Source organism: Heliangelus exortis, chromosome Z (assembly GCF_036169615.1).
Source record: "Heliangelus exortis chromosome Z, bHelExo1.hap1, whole genome shotgun sequence".
Lineage (NCBI taxonomy): Eukaryota > Metazoa > Chordata > Aves > Apodiformes > Trochilidae > Heliangelus > Heliangelus exortis.
In genome coordinates, this window is record NC_092454.1 from 10,369,649 (window position 1) to 10,397,239 (window position 27,591).

The window sequence follows — 27,591 nt, forward strand, 5'->3', positions numbered from 1 at the left end:
CTAGCAATAACTAAAGCTGAAATAAATGCAGAAGGTGCTGATGCTGCTAGTGGTAATACATGATGAAGGCAAATTAGATTTTTTTTTTTTTCATTTGAAGTTTATCTAAGTGTTTACTAGGCTTGGAATTGGAAAAACTTCCCTAACAGAGGCTGGTGCGAGTTGCATTTTCTCTTCCTGGTGATATAAAATAACCTTTCCTTGGTTCATCCAGGAGTTAAACATTGTTAATGCCCAGATTTCTAATGGGACAAAACCCATCTGTAATGGCCTTGGTGTATTACTCATGTGTCCCATTGCATGTTCCAGATGCAGCTCTGGCTTGGTGTTCAGTAGTGTTGTTAGTGTGACATTAGCTTGTGGTGTACAGGGGAATGGTCAGATCTCTGGGCCCTTCTGCAGTGAGCATCTGTGTGTGATGGGCTGTGGAGCTGGACACCAGACTGTATTAACATTTTTCTGCCAGCCCTGTGTTCTTAAGTGTTCAATCTTGCAGAAGCACAATGGCTGAAAATCCTCTTCTGTAACAGTTCAACAAAGCATGGGCATTTGAAATGTGAAGTGTTACTGAGTGAGAGACCAGCAAAGCATTTTTATGCTTGGTAGTCTTTTAAAAATGGGAATAAACTGCCTTCCTGATGAGACGGAACAGTTGTTAGCAAAGTCATGCTGGACCAGCTTTCTCCACTGATCATTTCTCTTTCTTCTGAGGACCAAGACAGATATGAAGCAAGGGAGGCTGATTTTCTTTTGGTTGTTCTGTGAAAGTTGGTTGGGAGAAGACAGTCTTGCTGTTATTCACTTGATGTAGTGAATATGAACTGTCACAGACTTTCCAAGATGATGCTTTCCAAGTAGTAAAATTCTACTGTTTAAAAGGTCTCCTTTTTAAAAGTGCAGTGGCTATGTGCAAGTCCATCACAGTATGGAGTACTCAAAATTACATTTGGCTCACAAATTACACCAGTCTGGGTTTGTGCCAGGCTATTTCTAGTAGGTAATTGGACTGCAAATGCTTGTAGTGTTCTCACCACTCCTCGACTGGGAGCGTGCTGATCTAAGTCTGGCCATCAGGTAGAGTAAATGTGCTTTGTTGTTCTATTGCCTTGGGAACTGCACAGAAAGAGGAATGCTCAGTTGTGCAAAGTTGTTATGGTGAGAACTTGTGACGATTTCTGTACCTCTGGGAGTGGAAGAAATTTGGGCTGGGAATTGAGAAAGCCAAGTGAAGGCTTGTAGCAAAGTGGGGAGCAAAGGGGTAGCACTTATTTCCATCACTTGTTCCCAATAATGTCTGCCTGGGGTATGCTCCAGCCAAGGACTCACTACCTGGAAAAAACTCAGGTGGCACAAGGTGCTGTGCAAGGAGTAGAGCAAGGATGACCAAGCCTGAGGTGAAGAAAAACTTTAGGGCTGAAACTCCTGGTTTGTTGCCAAGCCAGAGATCTTGAAGTGGGAATACTGTTGCATTTAGGTCTTACTGTGAGTGAAGTGGTCTGTACAGATGCAGCAAATACTGCTCTAATTCTTCCTCAGTCTGGTAAGTGTCTGTACTCCTGTGTCCCCACCTCTCTGATGGTGAAGTGTATCCAGCAGTGTCCTGGGTGCACTGCTAAGTCTTAATTTCTCTGAGTAGCCTGCCTTGTCATCATGGGTCTGTCAGTCTCTGCTCCTGGTTGGACCTGTTCATGAACTCATTAACTCAGTCCCCTGCCCTGCCAGCTATGGGAGCTCCTTTGCCAGTCCTGCCCTAGGGAGCAACCAGACCTCACTGCTCCATCACAGAAGGAGGCCAGAGAAGAAAATGGTTTCAGCTTCCAGGTGAAGACAGCAGTAGGAGGAAAGACAGTGAAACTTGCAGCCATTCCATGTTGCTGTCAAATTAAGAAAACCCCAAATCTAGTGGACAGATCTGCCTTTCTCCTCTCTGATCTTGTTCACCAGTTCTGTTTCATGGCTTGCTCCTCTTGTTTACCAAGGATGGTGTCAGCAGAGTTGTCAGCTGGCATCAGATGGCCTCTGTTTAGACAAGTTCTGCTTCTTATCTTGTAAAAAAAAGTTAATGTAGCAGCCTAACTTGGACTTGTAATCAAAGCTGAGCAGTGATGTAAGTCCTGGCCAGTGGAAGTTGCCTTGCAAGCAGTCAGTTTGTGATCTCTGCCCTACAGATTTCCATTCTTGTGTTCTGAACTAGGAGTTTCAGTAAAGCAGCTGACTGAGGCAAGACACAAGTGGATGGTGAAACTAAAAATAGTTACAGACTCCTTCCTCAACAAATCAAGAATTCAGCCTCACTGGACATTTACTCTTCTAAGAAGATAACTGAAGTTCATAGGCGATTTGCTTCATATCTAAGGTTTGCTGTGCAGTAGCTCTATTGTCACTAGTATTGATGACAAGGATTTCTCTGAGGTCATGAAGATGTCTTTAAAGCCACCAATATCTAGACAGTAGCAGATTTTTGACTTCCATAAGAAGCTGTTTCAATAGAATAGCATCAGCCCTGCACTAAAAATGAGGTAGCTTGTTTTATGAAATGGGCACCTTGGAGAAAAGATAAAAACAACAAATCCAAGAGACACATGGTGCTCCTTGATGCCTAAGCAAGCTGCTAAGCTGTGGTCTAGGACAAAGCATTGAAACCTATCCTGAGAGATCTGCAGTTCCTACAATGCTTGTGGTAATCCATTGCTTCATCCCTTCTAGATCTCTTTGATCTTGGTTTCATGCTCCAGGTGGGGTTATTTTGAGTCTGACCTTTAGTCCTCAGTTCATGAGGTTTTTTATGCCTTTTAGACAAGTAGTGGCTTTCGAGGACAAAAATCCATAGGTTTGGTTCAATATTTGGATTGCTTCAGGTCTTTGTTGGCATTTGTTCTCCTAAATCTTATCAGGTTGTATGCTGGTAACCCTTCAGTTAATTGATGTCCTCTTTGTACATCAATTCTGTCCGTATTTCCTTTGAATGTCATCCTTCATTTGTCTGAACCTCATCTAATAAATCTGTGCAGCTGTGATCTGTAGCCTCAATTATCAAATACATGTATGGTTTTCTACAGCTCCTGTAATGGCTGAAGACTCATATTTCTCTTACTTTTTTCTAAAAGCATATAACAAAGCAATGTTCTGTACATCAGAAAGAGCAGGTTCTACCTATTATTAAAATAAATTACTTTGGTCCCTCTTCAAGCCAGGAGAAATAAGTTGTCTTTTTTTCTATTTTATGCAGGTTTCTAAGGCCACCTACTAAATTTCCAGTTCTCTAAAACTTCTTCAGATGGGGCTCACTTGTCTGGGAGGGACTAGTTGAATAAACATATAGTAGCGTGTCTGTTTCAAAGGTGTAGACATCCATTTGTAGTCCAAGGAAATACCTAATTCTGAAACTTCGAATTTCACTAAATCTGGCATGCTCTTTGTTCTTCTTGAAAGTGTCTTGTGTTTTAGTACACTGGGCACTGGAATCTCCAGGTGTTTTGTGGTGACTGGCTTCATAAATTGACAATTTACATGTCTGAGAGAGGACATACAGAGGACAGATAAGCCCTTTAAGTATAAGAAGAAAGAAATACTTGATGCTTTCTGAAAGTATCCTGGGTCCCAATGGAATACTCACCTGCCAATAAATCTTGTTCTTGTTTCTCTCAAGAACAAGAGTGGATGTAACTTTTAGAACCACCTTGTCTTCAGGAGACCATCCCAGCTTCCTTCTCCCAGTCTTGTCAACACATAGCTTAGCATGTCATTGCAGCTGTGTTCCTGGGGTACAGTCCACTGCAGGAAAACCAACTTCTTAAATGTAATCCTCATGCATCCTAATGAGACTCCTGAGAGAGTGAAGAGCTACAGGAGATGGGAAAACTAGCTGAACTGCTTTTATACTCATCCTTATTTGTCATCATTTGGCATTGTGAGTCTTGTGGGGCTCATGCTGTCCAGCTGGAGCAGTCAAAGCCTCTGTTTGCCACTTCCTTCCTGTGTGAGCTGTGAAGTTTCTGTGTTAGTGCAATTTCAGGCCATGAAGAGCCAAATTTCAGAAGTCATTGCCCCTTCTTGGAGGCAAGAGTTACCAACCCCTCCACAGTCAGGGGGATGTTGAGTGGCTACAGAAAAAAAACCCCAAAAGAAACAAAACCCCAGAACTTTTTCTCCTCTTTCAAATGATTTTACACTCCCCATCCCTAAATTACTTATCTGATTCTCCTGGGTTGAGAACATGACTGATGCTTTGTATTCTTTCAGGGGGTTATTTCCCTTGGTTCCTTTTACCTCTTGCTCTGTTTCTTAAGCACAGTTTGTACCTAACTTGCCTTGTGTTAGGCTGTCCACAGTTGTTCAGCTGCACCTCCAGCAGGGTACTTTGAAAGATGGAATTTTGAGTGGCAGAAGACTGTGTTCCCTTCAGACCATTAGAACACTATATGCAGCACATCATTACTTCAACATGTAAAATACAAAATGGGTAACAAAATGGGATAATGCTTGCTATTTGCTGTCAGTCATCCACTTGGTAAACCTTCTGGAAGTTAAAGGGGTTGTTGTAATACATTTCAAAATGGTGTTCAGAGTGGTGTAAAAATAGGAGTTTGCTGTCATGTGAATATTATTGCCTGTAGCCCTGCTCATTATCTCAAAAAATTTGGCTTATTGACTGGGAAGAGGAGACTATTTCTTTTAGATACTTAATTTGTATTATGTCAGGTATGTAAATAAGATGTGCTACTTAAAAGGAGCCCTTGTTCTTTTGAGGCTATAAAAGCCTCCAGAGTAGGTTCTTGACCTTCCTGTGTATTATCAAGAATATGGCAAATGTATTAATATAATTGTGAAATGGCTCTTCATAAAACTAATGCCTGAATTACATCTGAACCAGCCTGCCTTACTCTTTTCTACCTTTGTGCAGTGTACATTTGGTTAATCAGCTTTAAACAAGAAAGCAATGTAAGCCCTTGAACCACGTTACTATTTACAATGTTTCTTTTTCATCTGAGTGCTAAAATAAGATAGTCCTGTAACTTCAAAACTATTTTTTGATGCCAACTTAGAATGCTGTCTCTGTTTTTGTGCTACTGTTGATTAATGTGAATTTACTTGACCAATAAAATGGTGTGACTTATTCTTTTGGTATAGATATCCCTGAAGAAGAGGCCAGATACTGGACCAGAAAATTAGAACAAATAAATTCACTTGGAGATGATGAGGTAAATATCTAACCTGAAAGATGAATGTAGCCCTGAATACCTTATAACTTGCTTTTGGCCCTTGTATTGGATCCCTGTGATTACTCTAACTAGTCAAGGCTGATCCCTTACCAAGTCTTCCATCAACTGTTTAGAGAATTATTTTCTCACTGCTAGTGCTAAGGAGAGAAACATTTTTCTGCATGCTGGAAGTGCTCAAATTGGGAGAACTGTTCTGTTGATGTGCATACAGGAAAGGCAACATTATGTTTTATCTCACAAGAATATTAAACTGTTTTTGACAGCCTGTGGTAGGTTCTCTTCATTTATGAAAGTTATTAAAAAAAAGTTATAAAAAGGACATTTTTGCAGTTAGCTGCTTCTGGTAAGAAGACAAAGCAAGGGACTGAATCTTCCTTGGACCTGAGTACTGTTAGCTAAACAGCTATAAACTGAATTACAATGTTTTTTTAGCAAAACTAGAAGAGTTGAATGATTAAATCTTGTTTTTACACTTCATGTATTTTGCAAAATAAGATTTGACATATTAATGCCTGCACCAGGAGTTTAACATTTAGAAAAAAAAAACACCTTTATGTCTTGATGTCAACATCATTAAGTAGGAATGTGATGCTTGCTTAAACCTTTACTCTTTCTAAAGGAAGACAATTTGCAAAGTGTTCTGTGTGAGGCTGTAGTGGGTTTTTAAGGTTCATTAGTCTATTCTTTTCCAAGAATTCCATTATTCCATTCAAGTAATTGTTATTCAAATAATTTGGTTTACTGTACAGATGGAGAAAAATAAGGTGGGTTTTCTTATTGTTTGAGGACAGACGAGTGTTTGGGTGGATGAAAATGTAACAGCTTCAGGGAAACCTCGTCTGCCTTCCTAGAAGTTTGAGAACCTCTTGGAGCTGGCAACAAGCTCAGTCTGTAATTTGGCCTGTCAGTCATCCCGATGTGTGGACTGAGGCAGCAGCCTGTGCCAGGTACTTCAGTGAAGCAGAGGTGCCCTCTAGTGCTTCACTGAACTGATGCTTGCTGCTTTCTGAGACTTGCTGTTCCCTCGGGTGTCATCCCTATGCATTGCCAAGTGCATGCATTTTACCGTAGCATCTCTTTGTTTGTGACCTACTGATCTCAGATTTGTTATGGATATTCCCTCTGATAAAATAGCAACATATGTGCAGGGCCTGACCTAAGGTTCATCTTGTTCAAAGCCTGAGGGTCACCCAGAGTGGGGATGGTATCTTCCTTGCATATTTGCAGGGACTTGTAGCTCAGGAACTTACAGAACCAGAGACAGTATCTTTGTGTCTTAAGAATGTGTGATAGATTTTTCTTCTGTGGAGGTCAGTGGCCTTTTGCTCACACCCAGCTCAGTTATGCTGTGGCAAAGGAGTTCAGCACCTGAGTTGTTGTGCATTGCCTGAAGAAATAACTTAATTGTTCTGTGCCAACAAACCCTATGTTATGAAACCATCTGAAAGCAGGTTTATCTGGACAAATAGAATCACTGATGCTCATTCATCCACTCTATGCCATTCATCTTTACATGGCTTTATGGGATGCAGAGTCCTAGTCTGCAAAGTGGTATTTAGTGCAGGATAACTTTGTGCCTTCACCTTTTCTGTTTGTTCTGCTATCTCCATTTGAGACAATGGATGAACAGACTAAACTTGCACAGTAGTATTCAAGAAGCAGGTTCACATGGAGTTTCTATGGTGTCATAACAATGCCTTCCAGTCTTTATTCAAACAAACACGTAATATTCAGTTTTCTCCTTGGAACTGCTGTTAGATGTTGTGCTGATACCTGAAAAAGAAGAAGCTGCTGCCATTTTTGGATCTCTGTATATAATAACTCAGAACCCACTGTTGTCCTGTTCTGCTGAAATTCCTTCTCAACAGGTTTGCTTTCACTGCTTTGTCAGACAGTCAGTGCTGTGGGATCCAGCACTTCTTTTTTTCACAGTCCTGATTAACTCATCAGGTTGGCAGTTTGCTGATGTTAAGACTGATAACCACCTTTCAGGGTCACTTGTGCATTTTAAATAGCAGGGATCAGAAGACAGCCACAGGGGAGGTCTGTAGGTTTTCACCTTCTCTGTAAAGAGCTGGTCATTAATCCCTGTCAAATCCCAGGAGAGGCTGTCTTGTGGCCCTGCTTTCCACAGGTTGCAGCACTGGGCTGCTAAGTTACCACTTCCTCTGTCATTGGGCCTTTTTTCCCTAAAAAAAGACTGTTCTTATTATTTCACTCATTTGTCCTAATTTTCTCATATCTCTGTGTAATAGGAGACAGAGGAGAGTAACAAAATAAAACCACTGGCATTCCCCTAGGGAGTGCTCTGATGCTGTAACAAAGAGCTCTGTAAAAAGCCAAAGCTGGCTAATTGAAATACCTCTGTGCCCTCTAATTCAGTACTAAATGAGATGAAAAATACTTAACTTTGGGAATGCATACAGTGAATCATGGAAGAGTTTGTGTGTGTGTTAGCTGGACAAATGCTGTGTTACTGTCCTGCAGGCACACTAAAATAATCTGGCTGCTTCAGTCAGCTACTGCTGTGTTGCTGTGAGCCCACCAGAGTTCTGAACTGTTCAGGCTGTGCTTGAGTGTCTGTCTGCAGATGGGTTTATCCTCAGTTCTGAGCTTCTCATCACAGTGACACTGTGGTGTAGAGAACCAGATCTCTTAGGTGTCTAATTTAAGGTCTCAGAATTAAGAATAGGGCCTGTGCTTGTAGTAAAGCAGACTTCACCTTAACCAGCTGTGGACTTTTTAATGGTTGGCTTTGGAGTGAAAAAAGAGGAGACTTCTGGGAGTGTGACTGATAAAAGGAGGTTTTATCTGTGGCATGCTGTACTGTCAAAGCTCTATCATAAAGCAACCATTTGTTTTCTTACCGGTCTGTGTTTCTTTTTTTTTTTTTTTTCTCTTCAGTATTCCGTTCAGGATAAAGTCCAGAAGCAACCATTGCCCAGTGCTGCCTCCCAGTGTTGTAAGTTAGATTTTATTTCTTTGAAACATTTTTTCCCTCTGTATGTACTCTACCTTCTCTGGCTAGTTGTCACACAGTTGTTCATCTGAACAATATTTTCTTGTTAAAAGTGCTGTGAAGCCAGTAACTCTTGTTAATTATGAAAACCTGTTCCTCAAAATGGTGGTCTACAGCTTCTGATGCTAGAAAGTGAAGTCAAAAATTGAGTGTTTACCCTGTTTCTGTGCTCAGGTGTGACAGAAACAAAAATGTGTTCAAAGTCACCTAGATTTTCAGACCCAATACCACAACAAGTAAGAAAATGCTGAGGTTTTTTCATATAACTCGGGTCAGTCTTTGTTGTGTTTAAGCATCATGTGTTGAATATTATTTTTATGACATTTTAAGAGGAAGAGAATATATAGGAGACAAGTACTGCTGGTAGCCTTTTTAAGAGGAAGAGAATATATAGGAGACAAGTACTGCTGGTAGCCTTTTTAAGCGTGTCAGAGGTCTGTGTACTTGATGCCTAATTTCTTTGATATCACTTTTAAATGCTGTATTGTTGGATGAAAAATAGTTTTACTAATTTCTGCTTATCTCATCTTGCATTTTTTTTTATGCTTCTGAAAGCCTGGATGGAAAAATAACCTAGGACATACTATATCTGATGGTCTGCAGAATTAGATTTCTGAAACACTGCTTTTAACCTACAGTAGATGAAAGCTCAATGATGTGTCTTATGAATGTCTTATCTACTTTTGGCAATAACATTAATAAAATTCAAGTCTCATAATTTAAAGAAATCTTTTATCTTCAAATCCTGTAAAATGTGCATATTACACTTTTCAGGCTGTTTATTCATTAGGCTGATTACAGGATTTCTACAAAACTGTTACTATTAGGAAATGTTAATTAATGTTTACCTTTTTTGATAGAGTTAATTTATCTGTGTATTGTTATTATGTTATCTTAAACCTATGTTCCACAAAACATGGAAGTTAACCGAGTGTGGTGTTCAGCTGGAACTTGTACTAAGCCATGTGAAACTATTGAGTAGTAATGCATAGCTAAGACCAAATGCTTTAAAAAGAGTGTATGTAAAAATAAAGCACTTTTTTGTTTGTTTTTAAATAGTTAGAAGGGTACAATTGATTTGTAAAGCCTACAGATAACGAGTGTTTTTGGAGAAACTAGTATTTGAGTAAATCATACCAGCATAGGATTCAGTATCCCTAAATGTAAAAAAAAAGAAAAAAAAAATAAACAACAATCAGCCTGATACAAAGTGTCCAAGAAATAAATGTGTTATTTGCTGGAATGACTTTCCTGGCTATGTGCTCTGAAGTTTGCTTTTGTTAGAGGGAGGCTGGTTTGATTGACTCTTCTCAGTATTGGGATGTGTGGGTAGGTAGGGAGGAATGCCTCTGTGTAGGGTAAGTAGCTGCCCCTGTTCCCATAGCATGGTGCTTTTACAGCCACAGGCTCTTGTAGCTTGTTTTTTCCCCGGGGAACCAATTCAGCTCTTGCAAATAGACACAAAGTAAAGAGCAGAACTGCAGATACCCTTTTTGTGGCCTGTTAATGGACTGCATCTTGCTTGAAAGCAAACCTTTATACTAAATAATTTAAGAGCCCTGTGTTGAACAATTAATATCACTTAAGAATTAATTTAATCATTGATGGGATTAAACCAGTCATTAGAATTGATGATGAATATTTAATAGAAATATGTGGTTAATATTTTCAAGAATTTTCTAGTCATTCAATAAAGCTTGTGGCATGATATGTACTTTTGCTTATCTCCTGCCTGCCTGCAAATATCAAACATCTATGAATATCTCTTTACACGGACAAATATAAAATAGGCATTTAATGTAGAAGTACTTTTAAAAAATGGACTCTGCCTGCATCAATCTCTGTGTAAGAGCTGTAAGATTGCCTGAATGTAGCACAGTCCTTGAGAACTCAATAATTCAATCCATGAGCTGCACTGATTATTTCTCTATTGAAAGCTGACCTGACCTTTGTATGTGGCACAGGCCTTCAACCCCCTTTTACATAGGAGCAGGGTGGGTGTTTTTCCCTAAGCTGAAACACATGTATGGAGTGTTCTTGCTTACATTGTGTTTAGATAATTGATAAATATATTTTTGGAAACAATAAAAATAATCTCAAGAATATTTGTAAGACCAGTGAATTTTCCATAATGGTGTGCTAGATGAGATGCGGTTGCTGGTGGGAGCAGAATACAATCAGCTGGACAACAGGCTAGATCTTTAGAGGGAGCAGAAAACCCCATGAATGTGAGTAGTTTTTGCCTCATGTCTTCCCAAATCCTAAAAAAAATACCAAGTTATCTTAGAACCTGCTGTGCTATAGAGCAAAGTGCAGCAAAATACTCCATATAGCTTGCATTCCAAGAAGTGTATGGTATAACTGCACATCACTGGTGTCTCTTGCAGCTCTTCAGAAGATGCTTCCTTGTTCTAAATAGGCAAAAATCCTACTTCAGCAGGCAAGTTCAGGTCCATTAAATGGGGAAATACATGTCCTTGCATTTTAAAATTATGTTATAATTCTGCCCTGTTCTGCTTCTGTGTTTTTCACTCATGTCTGGTCCCTTTCTCAAACCATCTTTTCATACCATTATTTCCCCCTATCCTACATGGGTGCAACTTGTTCTGTTGTCTCCTGTGAGTAGGGAAAGGAAGAAGGATGGAGCAGGGTATGAGAGAAAAAAACCTGAGCCATATCTGAGCCAGCATCTTATCTGTGAGGGTGAGTTTGATCATGTGTGAGCTTTGGCATTGTGCCATGGGAAATCTCAGCCCAGCCTAGGCACTCAGATTTCTACAGAGATTATGGAGCTTTCAAGGCCTCATTCACAGTATCAAATGGTGCTTTGTTCTTAGATGAGTATGATCTGTGATCTCTTAGGTCGTGTGGAATTTGGGCTTCCTGTCTATTCTTAAGTGAGGCAGGTGGGTCTGTTCTTGTACACACAGTCATTTCTAAGCCCCACTAATTTTGGTACTTCCTGTCTCTTCCTTCATCATCTTTACCCATTTCACTTTACCTCACCACCTCTGTGCTTACTTATGTATTGTGCCCCAGAAAGATCACGTTTCCAGCTGATTTAACTTTCAGTGATGCCAAGCAGTAAGTAAAGCACTATAGTGCCCACTGATACAATTCTTCTAGCATTTCTATTAAATGTAGTCATAATTCTTAATTTCCTGATACCTCATTGTTGGATAATCCCCATATTGGCTTTTACTCCTTCCAACATGTAACTGAATGTAAATTAAAAAGAAAGCAAACCTTTGTTGTCTGGAAATTCACTTCAACGGAAGCAGATTGAGAAAAAAACGTTACTTGATTATTTTGGCATTGAGTCAATAGCTCTTAAGTTATTTATTGTGGTAGCTATAGATTTATTTTCCTTCTATGCTCAAGATCATTTATGTCTGCATAAAAGTCTGTTCTAATCCATAAATGAATCACTGCCGGCATTTTAAAAGCATCTCTGACTTATGGTTGAAACTGTACAAGCTGGGATGAGAAAGGTGTTCTGTATCTGTGCAGAAAGAAAAGATTTGTCAGTGTTCCTTAGTATCAGCTACTGTAAACACTGCCCTGTACCTCAGGGAGTTTACAGATCTGGAAGAGAGCAGGTTTGTTAAGTGTGATTCTCAGAAAAGATAATCCAAGTACCATTGAATCAATCAGTTGATTATGTTTTGTCTGTCCTCTTATCTTTGACTGATTTCTGAGAATGCTTTATCCTCTCTGCTTGTATTTTTTTTTCTTCCACTTCCTTGAGTCTTGCTTCCTTGGTCTTGCTTTTTTCACATTAAGACCCTGACAGACCACAGCACACCACAGTTCAGTCATGCATGTTCTGTAAAATCCCTGTCTACCAGGGCTTTGGGTTTGACTTTTGTTTTTTCATTTTGTGTTATTTGTGGGTTTTGCTGTATAATTTTTTGTTTTTGTGGGGTTTTTTGTTTTTGTTTAAGCATAAGGAGGTAGATTTTTTCCTTGGCTCTGGATTGTGAGTTGATGCAATGAGGAAAGAAATTATTTTTTTTTTTAATACACTGGTATACCAGCAAATATAATCAAAGCTATCTTGTGCTTGGTCTACCAGTAGATCAGGAAGAAAGGAGCAAGACAACATATCCAAGAGAGTATGAAGGAACCATAAATGTTGCCTGGAGTGTGTGTATATGTGTTACATGCATGCAGGAGAAAATGCTACAGGTTTGTTGTAGATGCATGAGCAGCTTTTTAGCTACTTGAAAACTGTCAAAATATCATATGCACATTATAGGAATGGGTGTAATTCAGTTTGTTGTATTGACCCTTATTTCCCAGCAATATTTGAAGAACTCTCATTTCTGCAAAATGCGTAAGGCAAAATTCTGTTAATATCTACACATTCATTTCAAAAGTACCAACAGCTGACTATGAGAGGTTTATTCCTAATGTCCATTAGGTCTCTTTTTAAGACCTCAGATTCCACTGGTGAATCTGAAAGATTTGTATGTTCTTCTGCACAGACTGACTCTAGTCTGAAATGATGGTCCTGTCCATGGCACTGGTGAGGAGCTTTGTCTACTAAAAAGCCAGGTGACTGCATCCCCTGCTCCTGACTCTTCAGCAAGCCCAGATGACATCCACGCTGGTTTTGTGTTTAGGGTGCCACCCTGTGGATAGAAGCATCTCTGTGCTGCCATTAATATGCCATTGGATTGGGCTCTTGAACCCTGCTGCTAGAATTTACAAAGCACGGGTGGTTTGGTTCCAGCTGAGGTGTTGGCACTGAGTGCACAGATCTGGGAAGGCTTTGGGTCCAAGGCAGCTGAGTAAAGCTTTTGCTTTGAAGAGCTGGGCTGGCAGGAGTTGCATTGTTTTTATGGAATGAAGTTATAGTCATCCAATGTTTGAGCATGTACACTTTCCTGATTGTCTTGTGCCCTGTGGTTTATTGTAGTCAAAGAAGATGGTGGCTGCTGTCCAACAGTGTTTAACAGGGAGAATTGGCACGATGGCAGCAAATGTACTATTAAGAGATTTTTTTTTTTTCCCCTCTTTGGTTACAATATATAAAAAACCTATACGCTGTATGAGATGCCCAAGGTTAGGCAGCATCAAAATGCTTTAAATCAGGCTGCAACTTGATGATTATAATTATTTATAGAGATGTATGGTCTGCAGTAGTGCACTGTCAGTCAGCAGAGTCAGCTGTGATTGCTGGGAGGGGATGCTGATCTCCTTGTTGTACAGCTGTAGGTCCAGATTCTTGCATTTTTTTTCCTGGTTGCCAGCCTGGTTCTGCACTTCAAAACAACAGAGGTCAGAAGAAACCTACAGAAGCTTTAGAGCAAGCCATTTGGAGAAGAGTAAGAAAAAGGGGAATGATTATTTTAAAGGATGTGTGACACTGAAGATGCTGCAGCAGTCATTGAAAAGCTGTGGTCTGGGAAGAGTAAAGCTACCAGCCACACTGCAAGCAGTAAGACAGCAGTCCTCAGAAAATGTTCAGTGTGAGCATAACTCAAAACAGGACACATGAAGGACTTTCTTTTTCCTTTTTTAATTTTTTTTCCCCCTAATTAAGCTAAGCAGGGGAAAAAACTACTCTTCTCTGTACAAATGAAACCATTGTATGAGCTGTTTTGTTTTAGTTTGCTGATGGGCTGGGAAAGCAAGTTTCCCAAGCTCTCTGCTTCTGGATGACTGACAGCTCCTGTTCCTCTTTGTCTAGGACAAATCTCACCTGAGGGACTTTTTTCTGTGTGGCTTTGAGGTACTTACTGCCTGGTCTGGCTGAAGGCATGATAGATCTGCTTGAAGGAACACAGGTTCCAGGTCTTGCTCTAAAATGTCTGTCTGCGTTTTAAGGATAAAGCTGCCACTACAGGATTGAAAAAGTACTCTGCAAATGGAAACTAAAAATAACAATACTGGCTATATGAAAAGATTAGGCAATAACAAAATTTGACTTACTGCTGAGCTCTAGAGGAGAGCAGATCAGTGACGTTGCTACTAATCCTCTAAATGTCCTTTGTTAGCTGTTGTTTTCATACAGTATGGGTTGTATTCTGAAAGGTGTTGACAAGGAATTAAAGTTTTGATTTTTAAATAAGCCCCAAACCCAAACCTCTTCTTAATGCTGCTAATACAGACATGTTACTTTAAAAGCAGTGATAAAAAAAAGTAAGTGCTTGGTTTATCACTCTAGGTTTCATAATTTGATTAGTGCTCTTTATGATTTTTTATTTTTTTTTCTGCTGAGGATATTTTTAAGGCCTCTGAAACTTCATTAGTCATCCTTTAATGTCATAGCATTAACAGAAAATTAATTTGAATTTGGTTACCATAGTGGAATATAACCTTTTTAAAAATCAGATAATAAATTTTTTACTGAGAAAAATTATTGCTCAGCATTATACACAAGCCATAAATAGATGTCCTGGAGCACTGATGCTTCTACTGAAAGTCCACGTTTGAAAATCATTAGAAAAAAACCCACCACATCTTTTATCTCAGTTGCTGTACAACAGTATATTCCTCTTTTCCTATCATGCACATATGTAATGTTAGGTGATCCAGTACAATCCAAGTATTTAATGAGGTGTAAATAAAACTTTTGTTAGTTCTTTTGTTTACATCTCTTATCAGAATAGTCAGTGTGACTCAGTGGCCCAGAAATTTGAAGATGAGATAGCTGCATTAGATATTACTGCAGTGATTAAAATGTTACACTTTTTCTATTGAAGTGAAAATAAAGGGGCATTTGGCCTGATTGTTTTTGCTGTAGTTATTAGTGAGTTGTAATCGTGCATACTCTCAATGAAGTAAACGTGATCCAAGCCCTGCTTAAATTCTCAGCTCTCAGGCTGATGTTGTTTAGCCATAGTAAAGGTAGTCAGAAGGGCTATTTCATTTAGTGACCTAAGATACTCCAAAATGCCAGTGTAAGCTGAGTGCTAGGGTAGGGAAAATGCTGTGGAAAAGAAGGAGTGAGGAGGAAGGAGAGCACTTTACTGTCCTAGTCTAATACCTGTCCTTGTTTCTGTCAACTTCTAGCTTGATTCCCTCCTGTGCTTTCTGATCTCCTTTTGTGCAGAGGTCTTAGCTCTCATCTGTGGTGTTCCAAAATAGAATTAAAAAAAAAAAAACAAAAAAAAACTGAGGCACCTCTGCTATGAAGACAGGCTTGAGGGAGCTGGGGTTGTTCAGGCTGGAGAAGAGAAGCCTCTAGTGAGAACATACAGCACCTTCCAGTTTCTGAAGGGACTGCAGGAAATCTGGGGAGGGACTTTTGACAAGGGTTTGGAGTGATAGGGTGAGAAGGAATGGCTTTAAACAGAAGAGGTGAGAGTTACATCAGCTATTGGGAAGAAAATTTTGTCATGAAGGTGCTGATGCACTGGTCCAGTTTGTCCAGAGGAGTTGTGGATGGCCTCATCCCTGAAGTGTTCAAGGCCAGGTTGGATGGGGCTTGGAACAACCTGGTTTTATGGGAGGTGTCCCTGCATTTGGCAGCAGAGGTGGAAATGGTAATCTCTAAGGTCCCTTCCAACCAAAACCAATCTGTGATTCTATGATTCTCTGATGAGCTGGAAATGGTGGTACTTGTTATAAATCCTTCTTGGTCATCCTGCTTACTGAAAACTTAACTTTGTTCTAAAAAACTATTAAATATTTGTTTTTTATTTTAGAAGTGTGTTCCAATAAAATTCCACGTTTAATTTAGGGAAGTACATTGAATACTGGAAGTATATACATTTTTATGAAATCTGTGACCTGTGTGCTATGTTGAGGGTTTAGAAACTAAGGGAAAAGGTTTAATAAACATAGAAGAATGAACTGACCAGGACCTTCCCAGATCTGTTTATGTTCAATAAACACTACTTTATGGTAGCAAATATAGTGTTATTTCTTGAGCTCAGTTTTGCTTTTATATTGTTTAGATGCTCTCTGTCTTCACTCAACATGGGATATAACAGGAGGATTAAATAATTTATCATGACTGTAAGCAGTGGACAATAGTAAATGATAATGTTCTGACAGGGATAGTTGGTCTCAGCCAAGCTCAGACACTTGTAAACAGAAATAAAACAAAACAGCATGCAGGCAATTAAATTAGACTGCGTTAAATACTTGGAATATTCTTACTTTTCTGTAGTGTCCTTGCTGATCCAAGCTTGACAGTGTGAAGTGAGGAGGAGGAGTTCCTCCTTGAATAGTTGCATAATTGAGACACAGAACAAGCATATGTTATGTTCAGCTGACTGGGAACTTAGATGTGCTTTATAAAATGTGTTAACGACAAGAATGTTGTAGCTTCCAAATCACCAGGCTTCTGGCACCATTTAGTCCTTAATTGGAAGTTTATATGAAACCTCATTTTTTGAGTACTGAAACTTACGAATACAAAATAATGTGATAACCAAGACACACACTGTTAGTGTCTAAGAGTACATGGAGTAACTAGTCTGATTTATAATCCATTCCAGTGTTAATGTGTGTTATTGTTGTATGTTTTGAGACTTGTAACTTTGCATTTTCTATCTGTATGGACTTCTTGGTGTTCTCAAATCAAGTTTGTACATGCTTAGATTTGTTCCCAGGGGTGATCTGGAAGGGATTTTTTTTTTCTTAACAATTTGAGGTTATACACATTATTTTTATGAAGCAGAAAAACAACTTTAAAAGGTCAAAAAGAAATTTTGTCTTCATAAACCTTCAAAATACCAAGACTGTCAGTCCAGGTCTTTGGTGATTGCACTGAATGACCAAGATGTATACTGTTAGTTCCTGAATCTTAAGTAAAGCAGCATATGTGTTGAATTTTTTAATAAATTCATCTTTTATCCAAAATGTTAGACACTGAAGTCAAGTGGGTGTTAGTAAAAACAAACAAAGCAGAGTTTTGAGATTCTGGCTGAAAATCCTTTGCTCCCTGTTACTGCATCTCTTTCTGTTTGCTCCTGCAGCGTTGCCTTCTCAGTTTAGTCTCTAGTTGTAATGAGCCCTCGATAGCCAAGATGCAGCTTCTCAGCGTGAGAAAACCTGCAGAATAAGAAGCTGGTGTCTGAAGGCAGCTGCTGCTTTTCTCTCCACCCTGCCCTGCTTGGGCTTTGACTGCTATTTGAAATAATGGTTTCTAATTTGCTTTTCAAAGACCGTGGGGCTTTCATGATGTTTATGAGGAACTTTGTAGCAGTATGTTAGATGGGTACAAAGCTGGCTCATGGGTATCACGGTCAGTTTGAGGACTCTGTCTATGGGTGTTGGTGATGTTTCTTCTCCAGAGGCAGACCTCCTATCTGTGAGGCTTTGGTCCTGGCACTTGGTGGTTTTTTAGTTGTTGCAGTTTGAAACAATGAGTAGTGTTGCACCAACTATCAGAGCATTTGTTGTAAAGGAATTAAGGGCTAGGATCAGTCTGGGCTGGTTTCTGGGGTGAGGCTTTGTGTTTTCCCTCAAAGATCCACAGTGGTTTGCACTGAGGTTTGTACAGAGGCTGTCATTCTGGGAGTTTTATTTTTGGGAAAAGGAGAAGGACAGGTAAGCTCCATTTCCTCTGTAGTTTTTTTTATTTGCCTTCTGTTTTTTGAAATTTATGGTATCTTCTCATATTTCTTCCCCTGTTGAATTGGGGTGTTACCTCTGCAATTGTTTGTGAATAATGACATGAGTTTAACTAGCAGGTAGTCTGAGGGCAATAATGTTGTAGTACTGCAGTTTTTTCTGAATCTTTAATATTAATCCAGGCAGCAATTGCACTGAGTATTGACTTGCTTTGCTTCTTATTGTTTACCTGAGATAGGAACCTTTTTGATGGCAGGAAATGCTAAGGTTGCTATCTGTGTGTTAGTGGCTTGAGATTTTCAGGAATGAGATAGACATAGATGATTGTTTGAATTATACATTGACAGGAAATTGTATTCTCTTTAATGTGAACTACTTATTACCACAAGCAAAGCTCTTTCTTTTCATCCCTCTTGCCATGTTCCTCTCTGATGCTCCTGCTCTCCCTGCCTCGTTTCTGTACCTTTTCTTCTGTTTGTCTCACCTGATTTCTCTTTGCTGCATATGTTTTACTTGTGCTTTCTTTGCCAGCTTGGATGCTTGTTCCTCCTTCTCCTTTCCTTTTCTCTTGGAACAGACTCAGGCCTCTAAAACCTGATCATTAGGCAATACATGGATTGTTGTTCTTGTAAAAAATAAATCTGAGATAATAGTCGTGTGGTCAGGGTCATGTAAACACTGGCTGGTGGATCCTGGCAGGCTTCTGGTGCATCTGGGTACATCTTCCTTTTGCCAGCATGGCTGGTTCAGATGCATTGTCCAGGTGGTGGCTTGTCACACGTGCTGCTGTGGACCAGAGAAGCAGCATTTGTGATGTCTCAGGCTATAGTCATCTTGTGCTTGGCTCTATGGACTTACATTTTTCTCACTGGTTAAGTTCTGTAAACAAGAGAAAAGCTTTTATTTGTTATGCCTGTAGACATTAGGGGAATAGCACTTTGATACTCCATGTGTACTGCATGTATTCAGCAGTATACCAGTTCAATATCTGGCTGTATCTAAATCAATGCTATAAAAAATACTGAATTTTTCTGTGCACATATGTGGGCAGAGCTGCTTCATTTGATGACCAGGGCAAATATACATGGCTTACTTTTTTCCTCTGATTACTTCTGTAGGAGTCAGAAGGGAATGACCTACCTTTAAAGCTCTAATAGATAATAGAAGTGTCATTTAAACTTGAGCTATGGTTGTGCCTGTGCAAAGCACCACATGTGTGTGAGATCCTAGAGTCCAGGAACCCTCCAAGTACTGAGTTGTATCTGAGGAATTGCATTGCTTTATAAACATTTTATGTCTGTGAAAGAAGGAACAACCTGACTGTAGCTTTGATGCTTCATTAGCTCTGAGATAAGGAGAGAGGACTAAACCTGGGCTTCCTTCTTTTCTCTCCCACTTTTTTTGGTTTGCTTGAGTAGTCCCCATTTTTATGGTTTGGTGGGTTTTTTTGTTTTTTTTTCTATCTGCTCAACATTTTCCCCCTTGAAAAGGCACCAGAGCCCCTCTGTAGTACATGTGCACAGAGACACTGGGCCTGGAGAAGCCAAGTTAATCACTAGAACCTGTCATGGTTTAGCTGGTCTTACGCCAAAGATTTGGTTTTTTCACAACTATTTTTTGCAATTTTAGCTAAAAGCAAGAACTAGCCTGTTCTAACTTTGTTAGTGAGGTCAGGGAAAGGGATATATTGAATCCTCTGAGCTATCCCCTTCCTGGAAATCTGTGGAACTAGAGATGAGGCTGCTAGTCAGGACAGAAAGCTCTTGCTTGTTCTGTGGATTTATTTATAATGCGTTGCTTGTAGATAGCAATACTTATGTAAGCTTCACTTTTCAAAGTGTTTTTACATACTGTCTGCTAGAAATGATGCTTCTGAAGCTTTTCGTGGAATCGCAGTTGCATGGATGCTTCCAAGCAGCTCTGAGAGTTGTATGTAGTAGTTTGTTGCCTCTGTCATATTGAGTATGACCTTGGCTCAGATTATGAATATTAATAAATAATAATTTGGCCATCTTACCAACATGCAGCTTAGCTTTAGTGTGAGTTTATTGTTGCCTGTAATTTAACATAGAGGGAATTGCTTGCTGTTGTAGAATGAACTTGTGACTACTTGCATCCTTAAGATGTGAAAACTCTTAAGCTTTTAGCCAGCTTATATCTAGCTATGAAGGTACTCTTTGCTGAATGATAATTTACATGTACAAAGATTCTTCATGCTATTATTACTGGTGGTGCTTTCACCACAGAGTTACCTTCATTTTGGAATGGGGGCAGAACTGTGGAGCAACTGTGACTGCTTGACTTGTACAGTTTAGCCTAGAATTTATTGTTCTTAACTGGACTTTGGTTTCTGGGTCATTCTGTCTGTAATCCTCATAATGTGTATACTAGGAAATACAGTGCTTAACTGTTCTTGCTACATAGTGTTCTGATTAATATTTTGTCTACTTGTGTTAATAAATACATAATCACTAAATTATTCTTAAAGCTTATAATGATCTTAATCTTCAAAGTGTCTTATAAATAAGCAAATTGGACAGTGAAGAGGAAGCCTCAAAATAAATTTAACGTTGTATTTGTAAAGAAAAAAATCTATTACATTTTTAAGCTTATCTATAAGGCATTTTAAATACGTGAAAAGTATGGTTGTGGTTTATTTCTCTAAGCTTTATTTTTCTATTCCCATTCTCTGCTGCCATTTGTGTTACATGCAGGCAACTGGAGTTATTTCGGATGGGGAGAGCAGCTGAGTACGTAACAGTTTGATTTCTTGCAAGTTTTCTGATCCTATAGTGATACGTCATGCTCCAGTACAAGGAAAGTGGAAATATTTATGCATATGGAAAATATGTTCCATTGTATTTTATTTTACTGAGTCTTCATATTTGTGTGGATGGCTGTCCATTTTTTTAACTGTCTCGTTCTGTTTTCCCCATGTTTTACACATGTTACTTGTGCCATTTACTGGAATTTGAGGATAAGACACAACCAGGCTGTTCATGTTTTCCTCCTTTCAAGATAATTCCATTTTTCTGGGTGTAGCCTTCTTTTGTGTTGGTCTTCTTTCCCATGTAACCTCAAGTCAATGTTGCCAGTAGCTGAAAAATACAAGGGAATATGTAGTAGCTGGCCTACTTAGGTGCAAAGAAATGCTGGAAGTCACCACAGAAATTCCAAATGCTACAAATATGAGCATTCTGAAAGCAGAACTGGCTGGTGAACACCAGGGTGGCAGAAGGTTTGTAGGTATTGTAGCATATTCAAGCTCAGATGGTACCATGGCAAAAGTGGTAGAGCTTTAGTGCTTACCAGACTCAAAAAGGTAAAACTTGGATACTGCTGCTGTCTCATATGTGGAGCTGATGGCCACACCTGAAGACTGGTGTGTGAACTATTGCAGAGGCCACACAGCCCAATGTTTTTGTTAAATTTTTCTGGAAAACGTGCATGAAGCATCTTCCCTCTCTGGAAGTCTCACAAGTTCCAACAGACAAGGCCTCTGCTTAGCTACAGTGCATGGCTTCTACTGCATGTAGGACCTGCAGAGTTTGACAGAGCTCTTAAAACAAATGTTTCTGTTCCTTGTGTCAAAAAAAAGCTGAGGGTGTTCCTGAGGTGCATGCAAAGAAGGGTGCCTGCGACCACTGCCAGGAGGGAGGAGATTCTGCTTGATACTTTTCCATTTTTGACATAATGCCAGTTGAAAAGGACACTTACTGCTGCCAAGTAACTTAAGTCTATCATCCAACTAATGTTACAGTGCATTTCAGCTATGTATTTGTTTTAGAAGTCTTCCACCAGTGACTTTCCAATTTCTTCTCCCACAACATGTTTTGTCTTCCTTGTTCTCTTGCTTGTGATCAGACCATAAGTTCTTTTGGCATCAACAGTGTTGATCAATTTCCTCACATTGTCCACGTTGGATGTCTTAACTGTTTGGTATTATTCTCAGAGGTGTGATAAGATCACTGAGAATTAACTAATCTTTTGTGTACTATTAATATATAGTGTCCTAAGTAGTTTTATTTTTTTGTCCAGTTTTATCTGTTTGGGAGGGAAATGGGGTGGTTATACATTAGTCAGTCAGAGATGTGGGCGGGTTGTGCAGAGAGTGTTTCTCCTGTCTGTATGAAGTGTTGGTGATGGTGTTTTGTTTTAAAAGCTGTTTGTATCCGTGGTGCTCACCGTGTCCCTTTAGTTCATCCTTCCTGTGCCGTCCTCTTTGAAATCATCTTAGCAATGTTATAAGCTGGCTTGGGACAGTGTTCATGATGTTTCTGAGTGAACACTGTGAGCCTGATGATGTAATGAAAAACACACCTTGAGTTGTAAACTTAAAACAGCAACTGACAAGGAAGCATCAGGAACAGCTAATGGTAGCTGTAAGTATTTTTCCTGGTGGGAGTTTCTTGCAACAGGAGTGCTATAGCCTAGAGCTTTGCTAGTGGGGCAAGGGACACTTCAGAAAAGCTGTCTTGAGCTGCTGACCTGGTTTCATTTTAGGAAAGGGAAGGACCTAAAGCAGTAGGGTAGGTGTTCAAGGCACCTTTGCACTTCAGATAGACAGTCCATTTCTTCGCTGTTGAGTGTTCCAATAGCAGAAACTGTTTCTAAGTGGGAAAAACAAGGTTATCAAAGCTTCTGAACTGAAGACTGACTATTGCTTACTTGCTGTCTGAAAATTATGCAAATTTCTAATATATTTTTAAGTGTTGATTTGAGGCCCGTGGGATGGACCATTGGCCTGTAAAGTTGCGCTTAAATAATTGCTCTAAAGTTTTTGATTTTTTTTCAGCATGGAAAGCTACAGAAGAGCCTCAAATGTCCCTCTGTCCTTTCAAGTTGTTTTTTCCCTGCCTTGTTACTTCAGTAGTCTTCTTTAAACTTCTGTGCATTTTGATTATAAGATTTCAGAGAATACTTGATTGTCAGAAGTGACCATAGTTTGGTAGGTGGTGGAATGTTTGGATCTGAAACTTAGGGAGATAAGTTGTTGGCTGCTCTTATGAAAAACTGTTTAAATGGATGGAGGGTGGGAAAGGTGAGATGCAAAGGGCCTGGTGTGGAGCTGGCAAAATCTCTTCTGGACTTGGACTGTAAGTCATTCCTTCAGCTAGTAAACTTCCTTCTCTTTTATGGTTTTAAAAATAGTCAAAAGCTGTGAGAAGCTTACTGGCTTATTTTGCAAAAGTAGTAGGGATTTTAGGATGCAGAAACTTACGGAAATCTCCTTCTTCCCGAGTGCCTGACTTTTGTGCACTTACTGCTCTTGTTGCAATTTTTGCTCAAGTTTGTGGAGGATAATTATTATCAGGGACTGGACCTCAGCTTCCAATAGCTGATGACAACTCAGTGCTAGAAAAGCAGGAGGCAATTTCAATTGAATGCAGTCTTTTGAGGGGAACACCTGCTGTGCATTCGGAGCTTAAAACAACATTTTTGAAAGTGCATTCATCAAGCCAACTGTAATAATTTTGCTGTTAGCTTTCCTTCCTGTCCTGAAGCTTGATGTAAAGAAAGTTGCCAGAGGTTAGATATGACTAATAGAGCGGGTGTGACAGGTCTGTGCAATCTGCTGTTGAGATCAGTAAATTAAAAGCTGCTTGTGTTCTGCCCTGTAGCAGTTGTGTAATTTCTGGAGGCAGGAGTGGGGAGGAGTAACAGGGTTTCCAGGAGGCAGTTTGCTTCAGAGGACCTATGTCCTTTCTTGATTTTCCCCACTCTTTATAAAATCTTGCTGTGTGATGTGACTGTCCAAGACTTCTTCTTCCTATGCTGCCTATATGCATGAATATTATTATATTAACATATGAAGAGCATGCTTCTGCCCTTCCCTGCAGCCTTACTGTCCTACTCTCCACACAGTGGGTCCAGTGACAAAGAATCAGTTTTCATTTTCAGAACTGGTGAGCTCTTAAGTACATGTGAATTTTCTCAAACTGGGGTAAAACAATTCCTTTTCGTTTATTGTTATGGATCTTGTTACTAGCCTACTGATCTTCAGGGACTGAGGCTAAGCTAAACGTTTCCTCATGGAAGATTTGGTGAATCATACAGTTGAAGAAGATAGTGCTTGAATTTATCACACCATGTGTGTGTGAGGGTTATTTTGCTGAAGCATGGATTTAAGGCCCAACCACTTCCCCTTTTGAAGAGATGCTGCATCTGTAAGTTCTTGTCAGTGTCTTCCTTAAATGAAATTTAAGGGTCTGGTGTGTTAATGAAAGGGATCATCACAATGCACAGGCATTCCTTGGTTTACTTTCTTGCAAAAGAAATGTATGCTATAAGCCACATTGTGGCCAGGTTTTGGTCCTTTTCATCAGACTGAGCAACGTCTTTGTTTGTGAACACTTCTGTTATATCAAGTGAGATTGTTCTGCAACCCAGAATGATCAGGAGTTTCTGGAGCTGGCTCTTATTTATGAGTCAGTTGAGGATTTCTGCCTGGTATTAACATCTATGGATGCTGTAGGTGCATGGCACACACATCAGAGACACAACATGTTCCTTTGACATTGATGGTAGCAGCTTCTTTTCAGCCTAGCAGCCCAGCTTCCTTTAAACATGTCATCAGGGGGGCATTATGTGTCATGACCTCTAAGAGACTCCCTCTTGCTAAGCACCAGTAAGAACTGGGAGAAATTCTGGTGCCACATTTAATAAACACATGTGCTGTAAATGTTTGATTAGCATTCATTCTAATTGAATAATTTTAGATGTTGCTTATGGATACTGTGGTTCATATGGGAAATCCATGTTTGATAGTGCAGAAGTGAGGTCCATGACTGGTTAACAAATCCACACAGCTCTTCTGTGACAGTATGATCAGGGATTTTGGAAATGTCTGGACCCATTGGCTGTGCAGAGTCGCCGACCCAGAGAAGCCCAGTGCTGCTTCCTGATAACCATAACAGTGTAAATCTTTGCACACCCTGGTATGGTTTAGCCCAATGTAAGTGAGTTACTGTGTTCCCTGTTGTTTTGACCCAAATAACTACCGCTGATTTGTATTTGTTGTTCTACTTTTCTGGTGGGATAAATTGTTAATCCAGTGTTTCTGATGGACTGGTACCTTTTACCAGAACCTGTAACTCAGCTGGCCTGCCTTAAGTCCATACAAGCAGTTGTCCAAACAGTGGTTATGCAGCCATCACTGGGAAAACTTTGCATCGTACCAGAGCTTTAGTTAGAGTTTAACTTAAATGAGAGTTGTGTCTGATGCAAAGAAGAAATTAGTCAAGCAGCAAAATGAGGCATGAAAAAAGCCTTTGAAACATTGTTTACATTCCAATAAAATTGCTGTGCATTAGACAGTAATGGCTCGAGTGTTCAGCAATGACATTGCTTGGATGACTAATAGCTTGTTACCCTTCTGTGGATGGTGTGTGCCTTGTGATCTACATACAGATCTTGCTCCATACACTGGAAGTTTGGTGCTTCTCAGAATGATCTGGCATTTTGGCACACCAAATTGTTTTTATATAACGTATCTTGAGTGTTTCTCCTAAGCACTGAACTGTAATAAAATTGAAGGGCATTGTGCTTTTAATAAAGCATAATAAAGCAGTGTATGATTGCTATTCATTTCTGTTCTATTGTGTAGAACCTGACAAGAACTATGCAGCATTTAGACTACTAAAAAGCTGGAGAGTTAACTGCATTTTCTGGGTGGACAATAAAATTGAATTGATTAAAAGAGTAGAGCCAGGATTTTTCAAGTGGTTTGTATTTTGCAGATGTGCTTTCTGCTGGGGTTCTTTTCTACTCTTCTATCACTTTAGGTTGCTGATATAACCTTACTCAGTTGGGAGGGAACTGAAAAGATGACTAAGAACAAACTTTACCCTAGATTAAAAAATGGAGATTGAATTGGAGATGTGGGAAGTGCCAGTGGAGTGAAAGGTGTTCCCTGATGCTGCATTGCATCTCTTTGGAATCTCAGCAATTAAATTAAGTTTTTTTTCTTGTTTGTTTGTTTTTGAAGACCTGGCTTGAGAACAGCACTTCCACTTGATTGTTCAGCTCATGGTGAATATTTGTGTAGGGCACATACTGTTGTATAAATTACCAGAGGGGCCTTAATTTGGTTGTTCTTTTTTAGACTGACTTTTGGTGGTGGAGTGAATGATGGCTGATCTTTATTTGCACTTGTTTCAAGCATATTAATGGTGCATTCCACTGCCAGGTGATGTGTGTATTTCACTTCAAGCTTGCAAAGATAACCTTGCAACCTGCACAGCCAGACATAGCCAGACACTAATATTGGTTTTTTTAGTACCTTTCATTGCTGTAACTCTGTGTTCTTTTTCTGAAGTGTTAGCAAGCCAAAGTGTTTCTACTAGGAGAGGGACTCATTGGGAGAGGAGCTTCTTCCTTTGTGAAAGCTATCATTAGTGTTGATTACTGAACTCAGACTGATGTACCTGTGTGTGTTTTGTTTGTTTGTTTTATTGTTGTTGTTGTGGTTTGTTTTTGAGGTTTTTTTGCTGTTGTTTTATTTTTTTTTTCCCCCTAACAACTAAATGTTCATTTTGACAGCAGCCAAAGAGACTGAATTTTGGCTGCCGGGATGATATGCTTTGTGGGGTTTGGGTTTGGTTTTTTTTTGGGTTTGTTTTTTTTAATGAAAACATCTCAATTTAGCTATTAGGAGTGACTAAAGAGAAATAAACTCCTATGACTGAAAGTGGGAGAGAAGGGTTTGGAAGAGATCACTGGAATTCCTTGCTACCTACCTGAGAGAACTGAGGGTTATTCCCAGCTGCCAGATGGAGAGACAGATCCATAGCAGAAATAGCATTTCCTGCAGGGGCCCCACTGTCCCAGGGAGGCATCTTGGCAGAGCTGTGCCCTTAACTGCTTTTGTTTCTCAGCTTTTGAAGATGCTGACAGCGCTGTGGACGATCGGGACAGCGACTATCGCAGTGAGACCAGTAACAGCATCCCTCCTCCTTACCACACCACCGTGCAGCCCAATGCCTCCATGCACCAGTTCCCTGTCCCATCACGCCTGCAGCAGCAAGGGATCCTGCAGGAATCCTGCATCAGCTCCTTACGGAATCATGGTCTGGATTACCGAGAGCGTGTGGCCATCAGGTGGGTGCTGTCTGCTGGTGGGCAGTGCTTCTTTTCCTCTTGATTTTTCATGGGATACCCAGAGGGTTCCAGGCCAGCTCAAGGGCTCTGAAAGGCTTCTGACAGGAGGGTGTGATGTGTTGTGTTAATGCTGGCACTCTGCTCTGAGCCAGGCAAAACAAGGATGTTACTTCAGAGCAAGAAGTTTAGTGAACTGCCTTGCACAGGTACACACACAACTCCGAGATGATTCATTCTTGGTTCTGCTTTAACTTCACCTTCAGACAGCCAGAGCACTGTGAAATTTGTTCCTTCTGTACCATGGCATGGATGGCCTCCCAAGCCAGCAAGACAGGGCCTAGCAGAGTTATCCTACTAAGTGTTTGTTTCTTGGGGCAGGTTTCTTTTCTGTTTTAGGTTACTTTTTGTTCTTATGCTAGCTCTGACAAAACAGCATACTCAAGAAGAAAGCGCCAATTAGAATAGGATTTAAAATTTTTTAAAATCATGTTCAATAGTGTGTTTTCTGGTTTCCTTTGAGCTGAAAGGTATTTTACTTGCTCTATATTAGCTTTTGGACGATAAATCAGTAGCATTACAACTGCTTTTATCTTTAAGTAGAAAGCACTAGACCATAACTTACCAGATTCAGTGGCTGTGAGCTGGAGCAGGGTGTGCTGACAACTGTAGAAGCTTTGCAAAACTGCTCTTTGAATACAGATTGGTTAAGTGTGAGGGGCA

The 27,591-nt window shown here is 39.8% G+C and overlaps 1 protein-coding gene across 15 annotated transcripts in view; it reads left to right on the forward strand.

The window, feature by feature from the left end:
* Nucleotides 1-27,591, forward strand: part of LOC139789463 (protein unc-13 homolog B) — a 213,666-nt gene that overhangs the window by 40,772 nt on the left and 145,303 nt on the right. For 11 of the 15 annotated variants that reach the window (XM_071730242.1, XM_071730244.1, XM_071730245.1 and 8 more), the window contains exons 6-9: nt 5,131-5,201; nt 8,127-8,184; nt 20,487-20,522; nt 26,649-26,871. In XM_071730242.1, the coding sequence (XP_071586343.1) occupies nt 5,131-5,201; nt 8,127-8,184; nt 20,487-20,522; nt 26,649-26,871 (388 nt within the window). The remainder of the gene's footprint in view (nt 1-5,130; nt 5,202-8,126; nt 8,185-20,486; nt 20,523-26,648; nt 26,872-27,591) is intronic. The other 4 variants (XM_071730251.1, XM_071730256.1, XM_071730254.1 and 1 more) reach the window with 1 other exon arrangement.